We start from the raw sequence: 12,837 nt of genomic DNA on the forward strand, positions 1-12,837 counted from the left end.
CTGGCCGCACCCCAAGCCCCCAGTGAGGCATGGAGGCACCAGCACGCCTGTGACCAGTGACTGCCCCAGCTCACTGCTACGGCGGACCCCAACTTTGGGGAGGGGCTGCAACAATGTGTTTAAGTGTCCCCAAACCCTTGGATCGAATCACAATTGGATTATTTTTAGGAAAATAAAGAACTCGAAATTCTCCCTCATCCCAGTTGATAGACTTGTTAGATGAAGGGACACCGGCACAGTCTGGTAGGTAGGCCCCTCCTTCTGGGTCACTGTTCCTGAGGCTGCGCCCACCCCACGGTAACTCCTCCCTGGCCTCCAAGCTCCCTCCCAGGGGCTCTCCCCTCAGTCCCGGGGCTCCACAGCGCCCAGCCACACCCTGTCTTTGCGGAGCATCTTCCTGCCCCTCTGCTGCTTTCTCCTCCTCCACTGGTGAAGTTTCTAGAGGGCCGTGAACATGCTCCTCTTTACAAGCAGAAAGTGCGCTCTCAGAGATATTTGCTGGACGGAATTGACCTGAACCACTTGGGGGGCCCCTGCGTTTCTCTGCGGATGGCTGTCACTTTGCTTCCTCTCAATCCAGCCATTGGAACTCCTTCACAAGGAGCTATGTGGGCGTTGGCCAGTTAGTCTAGACTTCATACTCCTCTAAGCCCCGTGGGGTGCCAGCGGGGCTCTCTCCCTGGCAATGTCGACCACAACTCGACTTGCACTTGTCTTTGGCCCAACAATTCCAATGATAGTAGTTTACTCGCAAACACACCACCCCACAAATTTAAAAAAGAAACCAAAACCGCCCACGCATACAGCTACTCATTTATTTTTAACGGCAAAATACTGTAAGGAACCGAACGCTCATCCATGGACGATACCTAAAACTAGGAAAAGAAGGGGGCGGTTCTTAAACTGGGGATATGCAAGCAACACTGCTGACCTCTGTCCATAATCACTTTCCCATTATTTTAAAAGCATGTAGTCAAAGAACACAATTGTAATAAGCACATGAGGAATAATTTACAAAAATATTTTTCTAAAATATGAATACCTACTATATTTTACACATTTTACAAAAAGAAAAATACTAAGATCAAATACTTATGTCCTGCTCACCAAACCCCAGGTACTGTTTTGAATGTTTGACCATGTTAATTCAATTTTCATAAAGATCCTGGGAGGTAAGCCCCGCTGCCGGCTCCATTTTACTTGCAGGGAAAGTGAGGCAGAGAGAGGTTCAGGCCTTGGTTAATGCCCACGACCCGGCCGAGAGCTCGCACTGGCTAGAACCGGGGGCCCTGCTCCTACCCTGCCCTCCGGAACCCCACATCCTTGTCTCCTAACTGGGAAAACCCCACTAAATCGTTTATAAATACAAAGTACTTGGGCCTTAAAGCTCAGTATACAAGGTAATGAGGTGCACAGGCGGATTGGGGGCAAATCGAAGCTGCATTCCTGAAATTCAGGTTGGGTTGGAAAGCTGAACAGGTTGGGGTGAGCGGATTGGACTGTCTGTCTGCCATCGGCCCGGCAGTCACAACCCAGGTGACTCACGCCTTCTCTGCTCCCTCAGCACCTGGGGCTTCTCGGCGTCCGGACTACCCCCCCCACGCCTCCCCCACCAGCCCCACGTGCCGCACCCACTGCGCACGCGCGGGCAGCGGCACGGGGGCCGGGCGCGACGCCCACTGCGCACGCGCGCGCCGCCGACTCAGGGATCAGGGTAGCAACACGGCCGCGCGGAGCCGCGCTGGCCAATCAGAGCGGCCGGGGGCGGGGCTTCCCCGCGGCGCTCCCGGGTAGGCGGTGGGCGATTTCCGGCAATAAATCCCAACGGGCCGCCGTCAGGTGCCGGCTGGGGGTTGTTAGTGCGCCAGGTGGGGACCGGACCGTCGGCGCGCCAGGTAAGGACTGGGACGCCGCGCGCGCTAGGTGGGGACTATGGGTGTCCGCGCGTCAGGTGGGGACGGAGGCAGTCTGCCCGCCACACGGCGCGGCCCACCCGTCCTCAACCCCACGCCCACCCTCCGCGTCCCGCAGCCCAGCTCCCCTCACGCCCCCGCCTGAACCCGCTCCCACCGGGTCGGCCCCCTCCTCCCCCGGCCCAGGGCCTCCTGGACCACCCTTCCCCGGCCCGGCGTCTCCGGCGTCCGCCCTCCGGCCTCGTCCTCCCCAGTTTCTCCGCGCGGGCACCTGCCCGGGCCTGACCTCGTCCTCCCGGCGTCCGTCCTCTGCCCCCGTTCTGCTCCGGTTCCGGCCCCTCTTCGGTTGCCTTTCTTATTTTTCTTGAGCGGACGCGTTTCAATTTTGCGTCTTTCTCTTCGCGGTAAGCTCCGTTTGGATCCTTCTCCCAGCCCTGGCCCTGCTCAGACCCATCTTGAAGGAGTGTGGGGAATCGTGCCTTTTCCTGCGGAGCCCTCCTTTCTTACCTCTTCCAAATCCTTACCTCCAGCCCTAATCACAGAAGACGCGCTTTACCTTATTCTTTCGTGTTCCACTTTCCCCTCTTACAGGAAGGTTTTCCGTTTCCGTGAGGCATCTGTGATTATCTCTCAGGCCTTCTTGCAGTAAACCCCATTTCTGATTCTCAGCCCTCGATTTACCATTTCTTGATGGTCTTTCTGGATCAGATTCTTCCACATTTAAAAGCCATATTCATGTTTGACCCTCAATTATTTGGAAATCTTGTAAGGAAGAGAAAGCAGTAGAAAAAGCCAAATGCTTATCAAATTGAGGATCAGTCATTCTTATCTCAGAACAATGCAAATTATTTTCTCAAAATTTATGATGAAATTTCCAGTATAAGAAATACTGGAAGAGAAACTCCTTTGTCAGCTTTTTTTCTCTGAATATGAAAGTGCCTTTTATTTTCACTGTAACTTGTTTGTTTCTTATCTGTTTGTAATGTGTATAGCCATAGCTCTTGCTCTACAGGTATAGTCTTTATTGTTCTGAAAATCAGTTTAGTAACTGAGGAGATTAAGTACTGTTATACATGTAACCTTTTCACATTTTTTAGAGCTGTTTCCTGTCATGTTTTCCTTGTCTTAGTGTTTTTATATTTAGATCAGTCATTACCTCAGATCATATCTGATGATGTATGACATATAAGCTTAAAAATGTAAGAAAAAAAACCCCTGCAGTTTTATGACATCTGTTTCTAATAGGGTGTTCAGGAATTGCTGTTTTAAAAATATAGTGGTAGAGCATGGATTGTGGATTGAGATTCCATGACTGTAAATCCCAGCTCCACCAAACTTCTTGCCTCAGTTTCTTCATCTATAAAATAGAGATTTAAAACTTTTAAATGAGGATTGCAACATTTCCTATCTTTTTTTTTTTTTTTTTTTTTGCTGTATGTGGGCCTCTCACTGTTGTGGCCTCTCCCGTTGTGGGGCACAGGCTCCGGACGCGCAGGCTCAGCGGCCATGGCTCACGGGCCCAGCCGCTCCGCGGCACATGGGATCCTCCCGGACCGGGGCACGAACCCGTGTCCCCTGCATCGACAGGCGGACTCTCAACCACTGCGCCACTGAGCGGATTGGAAGCCAGGGAAGCCCACATTTCCTATCTTATACGGTAGTGTGAGGACTAAATGAGATAATAGAGGTAAATTGTCTAGGGTGATGCCTAACCCATACTGGGATCTAGTAAATGTTTGCAGCTGTTATCATTAGTTAACGGAAAGTGTGCTTGTTGAAGGAAAGACATTTCTTGTCTTGTGCAGGAGTTTCCACTGGCACGTGAACTTCATGAAGCCCTGTTCTCCTGCAGTGCTTCACCCCCATGTCCTGCCATACAAAATAGAGATTGAGGGAAGATCTACAGCAGATGGCCCCATATGCTCTCTGACATTAGTTGGCATGAAATGTGCACAAAATTGCAGATAGTACCAGCTATTTTACAAGAGTAGCCACTTTTGAGTAGTTGCTCTTACACATTTAATAATTTTCAGGAGTAATTTCTAGTTCTTATTTTTGTATTTGAAAATTATCAAAACAAAGGTGATTTTAATTAAATTTATAACATAGCAATTCAGATCTTTTAGCAGAACAGATAGATACATTTCCATAAAAAATGATGGGTTGTCGTCATTCCAAAAGTTTAACAGTATTTTTCAATTTGCAGACTTGTTAGATGCTTCAGACTGGGACTATTTTTGAAAATTTGAGACCCAAGCCTTTCACATTGCAACTCGTGTGTTTTTTCTTTCTTTTATTTTCTTTTCCCTCTTGGCTTTTTTGTTATTGTTTGTAATAACTGTGCTTCCAGTTCATGAACTAAAGCATAAAGTATAAAGATTACATATAAGTATTATATAAGGTTATATATTGTAATAACCTATGATGGGAAAGAATATGAAAAAGAATATGTACATAATTGAATCACTTTGCTGTACACCCGAAGCTCACACAACATTGTAAATTAACTATACTTCAATTTAAAAAAAAGTTATTTGCAAGTGTAAAGCATAAGTATAAAGATTATACACCTATATGGAATGGAATACACACATTTATTTTGAAACAAATCTTTTCCTCTGTGTTGAAAATAAAACTCTTGGAAATGTACTATTTTTATTTCCATGGTCCATTTAGCTGCATTTCACTCCTTCCAACCCATGGAAATATAAACACTTAGCAGCTGAAAAGTTCAGGCCAACTATATTTGTTTCTCACAGAGAGTTGTTAAAGTCAATATGAATGATCTGTAGAGTTTTGGTAGTTGTAAAGGAATCAGTTATCTTACAGGAAACCCCAAGCCGACTCTTAACTTTACAGCAGAAACTTAGTGTAAATGTTATAGGGATTGCTTGTGAGGCCTGAATATAAGTGCATTAAGTGGTGAGTGGGCATGGTGTCTAAATAGGCAAGTACAATGTGTGTCATCAAGTCTTAAAATATCTTATTAGCTGAGGTGTTGGTAAGAAGTTGCTGTTGCTTAAGTAGTTGTTCTTTCTGCCTCTGTTCTCCCCTTCAGTCTGTCCTTCACGCCCTGGCAAATTATTGTGAAAATAGCACTGCTCACATTGCTGGATTGCTCAAAAACTTTTAATTATTTAGAGAATGAAGTACAAACACTTTTGATATTCTGCATTCTCCTAGTCCCCTTTCCAGTCTGTTCTGTATTTCAGCCAGCCTATTCCACTTATTCTCAAATATGTCACATGTATTCCTGTCTTCATTTTTTTCACCCACCATGTCTGTGATTGGTATTTTTTTCCTTTCTTCATTCACTTAAGATCTAACCATGCTTTAAGGCCAAGCTCATGTCCTGGTTTCTCTTCAGAGGTTTCCCAGGTGGTTTGCTTTTTACTCTGAGTTTCTTCTAGTTATTCTCTCTTTACCACTCATTTAGTACTCATATTACAAGATTGCATGTATGCACATTTATATATATATATATTTAATGAGAAACCAATTTTATTAATTTAAATATATGAAGACTTCTAAATTCTACAAGAATGGAAAAAACTAAAATAATAAATTTGTAAAATCTGTGAGCATACAGATCACAAAAGAAAAAAGGAAACATACTGGGGACAATTCTTCAACTGCATCAGGAATCAAATAATACAGGTTAACAATGTCACCATTTCTGCCTTTCAGATCAGCAAGTCGTGTTCTATAAAAATTGTCACATGGGTAGTACATTTTCATCTAATAAAAGAAATATTAAAAATAAAAATGCCTCAAATAAAAAATAATGTAAAATCACTTGAAATTCAAACATGCAGAGATATTCACTGTTTACATTTTGCTATATCTGCTTTCAGATTTTTTTCTATACACGCATGTATAAACTTGTGCCTGCATGTAGAAATACACAGAAGTATCACATATATTTTCCTAAAACTTGCTTTGCTTTCACTTAATATACTGTGAGTATCTTTTCATGTTAACAGATATTTGCACAATTATTAATAGCCATTTACAATCCCAGTATAATAACAAATATATTTAACAAAACCTCTTTTAGATATTTTAATTGTTTATAGTTGTTGCAGTTTGTTCCTGTTACAAAGAATTCTTCAAGGGACAGTTTTTCTACATAACATCCACCTGCCTCGGTTTTATTGAGATATAACTGACATATAGCACTATGTAAGTTTAAGGTGTACAACTTGATGATTTGACTTACATACATCATGAAATGATTACCACAATAGGTTTAGTGAACATCTGTCATCTCGTATAGATACAACATTAAAGAAAAAGAAAAAATATTTTTCCTCATGATGAGAACTCTTAAGATTTACTGTTTTAATAACTTTCAAATATAATGTGCAGCAGGTGTTAGTTATCGTGTTGTACATTACATCCTTAGTGCTTATTTATTTTATGACTGTTGGTTTGTACATTTTGACTACACATATGCATATATTTTAAATATACTTACATATATTGTGTGTGCCCTAGGGAAGGGACACATAAGGTAATAACACATTTAGTCTGTGTTTATATGTTTGTCATTGAAGTAATACTGTATTTGACCTATTAGCAATATTCTGCACAGTTGCCACTTGATTTTTTTTAAACGCAGTTTAAATATGATATTGAGAGATACTTTGGCAATTGTCAGAGGTGGTCCTCAAAGACATTCTTCTCTTGTTTGTGTTTTATGAGACTAAATTTGCCATTTAAGCATCATCTACTACATCATGGTACTTGCCTTCTTTTGTAAAAGTATTCTCTGGCTTCTGTCTGAAGCTTCATGAAAAAGCATCAGACACTGCTATTGGAGACAACCTTAAATAATCTGGATGGACTAGACATGGGTGGTGGCTTTTGCATTTTAGGGTGATCAGTAGTTGTGAAACAAGAGCGTAAGATGAGGCTTATCAAAATGGTTTTGAAATTAAAGGAATTATTTTTAATTATCTTCTAAAGAAAGAATTTCAGTTAAACAATATATGACTGGAAAAGATGTGTTCTGATTATTACTTAGTTTAGCAAGGTTTTGAGATCCTCTTGGTACCGAGGAAAATGACTTCATCATACATTTCACGTTGAGCACTTGTAGTTGACACGGAATGTTGTTGAAGAGTTATAATTTCCCTCTGAAATTTTTTGTCTCTTCTAAGCCAGTATAAATGCCTATTTAATAGCCTATTTTTTGTTAGCTACATTAAATATATTTGGGAGATGGTATCTGAACACTTTCATCTCTTGTGTACTCTATGATATGATGTGATATGAGACTTCCACGTTAGTGAAACATCCCAAATCTACATCGTCGGACATGAGATTAATATAACACATTACTCTATGGAAACTTTTTGTTGAGTTATCAACTACCTTTTTGTAGCTAAATACGATGTATACCGTACTGGCTTCTTTATAACACTTTCCTCTCTGTTGATCATTTCTTTCTTACACCCATTCGTCTCTCGCCTTCCCACTTCCCCTACATCGTGGCTCTTCCTGTTGGGTGTCCTTTCTCGGCTTGTCTTCACCTGCTTGTCCCTTCAGTGTCAGCGACCCTTGGAGCTGGCTCCTTGGCTGTCTTCTGTCCCCACGCTGTCTGGTCTCTGTCTGTACAGTCTCGATGCTGGTGGTTTGCCTGCCTTGCTCTCCAGCCTTACCCTCCCCTCTGAGCCATTCATTCAGTGATTGTTGCGCTACCCTTGTGCGCCGGGCATCGTTCCAAGTGTTGGGACACAGAGTTGAACAAGACATTGCGTTTTCTTGAGGAAGGCAGACTGTAGCCATGTAAGTAATTTCAGACAGCATTTATTACTAGGAAGACACTAGGCTCTGGCAGAGACCGAGTAGCCCTGAGGTCTTTGTGAAGCTCAGATCTGGTCTCCCTGCGGAGTGGAGGTTCCTTCCTTGGCCGCTCGGTGTCCTCAGAGTGCAGTCCAGCTCCTTTGACTTCGTTTGCCCCCAGTGGCCTCTCCATTCTCACTTCCAGCCACTCCCCACTCCCCCCTTACGTAGTCAGCCTCAGGCAGACTGGACTGTGTACAGGGCTGAGCATCAGTGTTTCATGTTCTGTTGCTTCTAATTTCTGGCATGAGTTTTCTGTTCGGTGTCATATTCCTTTTCTTCCTCGCTCCCTGACTGCTTGTTCTTCAGGCATGAGCTGAGATGTCACCTCTGGGAAACCTTTCATGACACGTGCAGGGTTGGGCTAATAAATCCACCAGTCCTCATCCGTCTTATCATTTTAGTACAACTGAAGTCCTGTGTTACCTTCAGTGTTTCATCTCAGTGTCTAGCCGGCACGTAAGGCACGTGCAGACATTTAAATATTAAGTAAGAATTGTATTCATTAAAGTTAACGAATAAATGTTCTAAATGAAAAGAAACTTACATCAATTACACATACATTTTTAACCTGAATTATAGGAGAGCTATGCCATTTTTGGGCCAGGACTGGAGATCTCCTGGATGGAGCTGGATTAAAACAGAAGACGGCTGGAAAAGATGTGAACCCTGGAGTGAGGGACTTGAAGGAGAGAATAACCGGTGTGGCGCCAGCCACGGCACGTGAGTCGCAGCTCAGCAGAGCCACACCGTCCCCGCCTGACTCTTACGGCTTCACCTGTTGGAGCCCATGACTTACCGCTTGGCTGAGAGTCCCCCCCCGCACCTGCACAAGGCTGGTGTAAGGAAACAAGTTACTAGCCAAAGTCTGAGCCTGGTAGATCGCCTAGTGCCCACGCACAGATGCTGCCGTCTTCTTTTTAATTTGAAACGCTTAACCCTTACAGTAGCCCGAGAGATAGGTCTTATTCTTACTAACCTCCCATTACAGCTGAGGAACCTGAAGGAATTAAAAGATGTCGTTTTGGTGGCCTGCGTCAGAGGCCCATGGTGACAGTGGCTTGCGCGAGACAGGAGTCTAGTCTTCTCTGTCAGAGGCCTGAGTTGGTGAGGTGGCCTTTAGCTCTGCCATCCCCAGAGAGTAGCCTCGTCGGCGGGGTTCAGGGTGGATTTCTGCCCCCACCTCCGTGTTGCGCTTGGCAGGGTAGAGGAGGAGGGTACCTGTGCCAAACCTCACCGGCTGGAGTGGGAGCTGCAGGGCAGGCTGGGGGTTGTGGTCTTTCTCCAGATGAAGGTGAGAGATGGCGTGGATGCAGGAGCAGGCCCGTGTGGCCGTGGTGTGCTCACCCGCAGTCCCCGTCACAAGTGTACTTGAGCATTTGGAGGACTGGGGAGGTCTGCAGACCTCTTCCTCCAGAGTGTCACGGGCCTAGTCATCCATTTTACTGCGTATGTTTATCTCACATTTGCGTAACTCTCAATTGTATATTTCGAACTGACCGGTCATCTGTTTTTCTGATAGGAATTTGGTACCTTTAGACTGGAGATTGGGGTTTGCGGTATTTAAAGCAGAAATTAATTTTATATTTAAGATTATAGGAAGGGTACACACAGTGTTCGTTGAATTTATATTGTGGCATTTCTCTGCCATTCTGAATTCTAAAATGTCAGTTTAAAAAAAGCTGTAATCCATGAAATAGAATGTACTGCTACTTCTACACTAAGGAATTTGCATGTGTTTTTTTCCTCATGTATTCTTTATTTCCCCTCATTCCAAACATGTTGTGAATATCGAAGAATACTTTTTTCTCATACATGCATAGAATTAGAGAAACACAATCAAGACCTGTTTTCTTTGCGTGATAACCTCCATGTTCTCCTGTCTCCCTTCCCCCCTTCCCCACAGACACTCCCACTCACCCACTCCTATTCATACTCATTTGAAAATCCTTTGAAATATAAGTGGTGCTGGCAGAGGCCTCTCTGTGTGGGTGTCCTCACAGGGACAGGGGCTGTGTCACAACAGCCGTGGACTCTCCACCACGTGTGGAGTGAAGACACCTTGCTCCCATCCAGGTGCCTCGCAAGTCTGGGTGCCTTCTCTTTATACGAATGATATATGTAATTACCAACCTTACATAAACTTTACAAACAGGATGGGACCGTAGGCACGTCGCTCACTCCCTGCCAGAGAACATGGTGGGACCGTAGTAAATGAGTTGTTCTCAGACCCTTGCAGTTGGACTTTTAGTTTTCATCTTTATTAAGTTCATCCTGAATCTTTATCAGCTTCATCCAGACCACACAAAGATGTGTGGATCAGAGATGTTTTTATTAATTACCTTCTGTGAACGGAAAGAGGGTTGGTCTTCCCAGCCCAGTACTTACTCCAGACCCTTCACAGTGAGGGACCAGGAGAAGGTGACTTTGCTTTGCTTGTCCACAGAAAGGATGCGGCCGTCCCCTCCCCTCCAGAGGGGGCTCCTTGGAAACAGAAGGGGCCTGAGTCCTGCCTGTGCTCCTTTGGCGTGTAGATAAATCTCTCCATGAGCCAGACCTGAGACGCCTCTGGTTTTGTGATTACACATGCTGTTGTATGTGCTCAGTCTATACCGTATGTCGGGCATTTGCCGTGTATTCCCAGTGCTGGGATCCAGCAGTAAACGGAAAGAGGCAAAACCCATGCCTGGAGGAGCTTGCATTCTAGTGGGACAGTCAGACGAAGGACAAAAGGAGCTCCGCGTGGTCTGTTCCGTGTCGTAAGTGCTGTGAAGGAAAAAGCCTGGGGTGGCAGGGAAGACCGTTGGGGTGGGGGTGGTGCGTGCAAGTGTCGAGGCGGGGCCTCTCTGAGAAGGATCAGCTGAATGACACCTTGGGCACCGAGAGGGCGGCCCAGGTGGGGAAGGGAGAGCAGAGACCCCGAGGCAGGTGTCGTGACCTCGGGAGCAGCGGGGACAGCGAGATGGGTGGGATGAGGGCCAGCAGGGGACCAGATGGCAGCGTGGCCATGGCCGGTCATGGAGGGCCAGCTGGGTTTTCTCAGAGCTAGACAGGGGGTCGGCGGTTTGGAGCAGAGCGGGGGGGGTTTGTTCAGGTTTGTGTTCTAACGGGCTCCTCCTGGCTTTGGTGTTGGAAACGGGCTGCAGAGAGCTGAGGCAGAGCAGATAGACTCACTCCTGAGAGCCCGTGTGGTGACCCAAGTGGGAAGTGACTGCGGCTCAGGGAGGAAGGAGGTGGCGGGTGGTGAGAAGCGCTCAGATTCAGATGTTTTGCAAGTGGAGCTGGCAGGTGGCTGAGAGGCGGAGTGGGTGGGCAGTGGAGGGGGCGTCGGCGAAGGCGGGCAGGTGTTCGGCCTGCGCAGCTGGGAGGGTGGCCGTTCGTCTGATGACAGTGGAGTCTGACCGTGTACCTTCCTGTGCACGCGCGAGATCCTCAGGGCTCGTGCCCGGGACTGGAGCTGCTGGGTCACGGGCAGGCCCACCTTCCGTTTTCCAGTGAGGTGGTATCTATTTCTGCTCCTGCTGTCAGTGCATGTTCATCTGACCACACTGCTCATCCTTTTTAACCATTTTTTTATTTCTTGGAAGTAAATCTGGGCAGAGAAGAATAAGCTCAGCATCATTAGTCAGCAGGGAAGTGCAGGCAATCTGGGAAGACACGCGTCGCAGCGAGCCTGAGATCACAGCGCAGTGTGGGCTCAGCAGCAGACCAGCTAGAAACGTAAGGGAAGCTCCAGGGGAGTGAGACAGCCGAGGTGGCCTAGACAAAAGTGTGGAGAAAGTGTTCACCTGCCGGATAAGGTGCCTTGACACACCTACCGCAGTGGTTGCAATTAACAAACAACAGAACTCTACAGGTGCTGGTGGGGGCAGTGCCGAGTGCTGGCGAGAATGTCCTCTCGTAAGCTTGATGGGAGTGTGGGATGGCACAGCCACTTTGCTGACTAGTTTGGTACTTTCTCATTAAGTTAAACATACAGCTGCCGTCTGACCCAGCATCTCAGTCCTAGGTATTACCCAAGGAAAATGGAAGTTTATGTTTCCACAATACCTGTATGTGAACGTTTGTAGCAGCTTTTTTCCAGTAATTGCCAGAGCTTGGACCTCACCCATGCTCTTCAGCTCTCCGGGGGAGGGCCACTCAGGAGCGAAAGGAACGAACCGTTGATTGACACAACGTGATGAATCTTAATTTCATCTTGCTTAGTGAGAAAAACTAAACCCAAGAGGCTTCATATTGTGTGATTCCATGTATATGGCCTTCTGGAAAAAGAAAAGCTATAGGGACAAAGGGGTGAAAAACAGACCAGTGGATGCGAGGGGTCTAGAGGTAGGGGAAGGAGTTGATTACACAGGGCAGGAGGCTTTTTGGGGAGTGGTAGAGCTGCCCTGTAGGGAAGGCGCCGGTCCCTTTATGACTCTGCATTCGTCAAAACCCGTAGAGTTGTGCAGCACGAAAAGCAAATTTTGCTCTGTGTAAATCTTTAAAGAAAAAAAACCAACCAGGATGTGTGTGATGGGGAGCTGGTCACCCAGATGATCTAAACTGTGACAGATGGATGAGATTGTGTTACAGACGACCCCCATAACCACACTGAGGAGGGTGTGGAAGAAAGGAGCTGACCTGGGAACTTGGGAAAACCATGTTGACAGGATATTGTCAGGCTATAGACAGACACTCTAGGTGGTAAATGTGCTTCTCATGCCCCAGGGTGTGGGTTAGCAATTCTGAAACTGCTTTATTATGTATATAGGGTTGAACTGGGTGAGTAAATAAAATGCAGACAATGACAGCCAGATCTCTCACTTTGGAGAAGGAAGTCACAAAATCATGCTAGACTATACCTTGTGGTGCTGGATTGGTGGTGATGGTGTCAGTGTGTACTCAGGTGGTTGTTGCTCTTGTGGGTGGGTGGGTGGGTAGATAGGGATCGGTGTGTAGGTGAGTTAATATAACGTGTTCCCCAGTTCTGTCTACTGGGAGGCCAAGAGCGGTGGTGTCCCAGTAGCAATGAGCAGACTGAACACCAAGATCTTGGTTTTGAAGGGTTCCTGGGGAAGTGGTTGATTCCAGAGCT

At 46.0% G+C, this 12,837-nt stretch overlaps 1 protein-coding gene across 1 annotated transcript in view; it reads left to right on the top strand.

Moving 5' to 3' along the window:
* Nucleotides 1-1,834: 1,834 nt before the first annotated feature.
* Nucleotides 1,835-12,837, top strand: part of FBXO25 (F-box protein 25) — a gene marked incomplete at its 3' end in the record, with an annotated part of 48,059 nt that continues 37,056 nt past the window's right edge. The window contains exons 1-2 of the mRNA XM_079726499.1: nucleotides 1,835-1,895; nucleotides 8,343-8,483. Of these exons, the coding sequence (XP_079582625.1) occupies nucleotides 8,350-8,483 (134 nt within the window). The 5' untranslated portion in view covers nucleotides 1,835-1,895; nucleotides 8,343-8,349. The remainder of the gene's footprint in view (nucleotides 1,896-8,342; nucleotides 8,484-12,837) is intronic.

Source organism: Hyperoodon ampullatus, assembly GCF_949752795.1.
Source record: "Hyperoodon ampullatus genome assembly, chromosome: 20".
In the NCBI taxonomy this organism is placed as follows: domain Eukaryota; kingdom Metazoa; phylum Chordata; class Mammalia; order Artiodactyla; family Ziphiidae; genus Hyperoodon; species Hyperoodon ampullatus.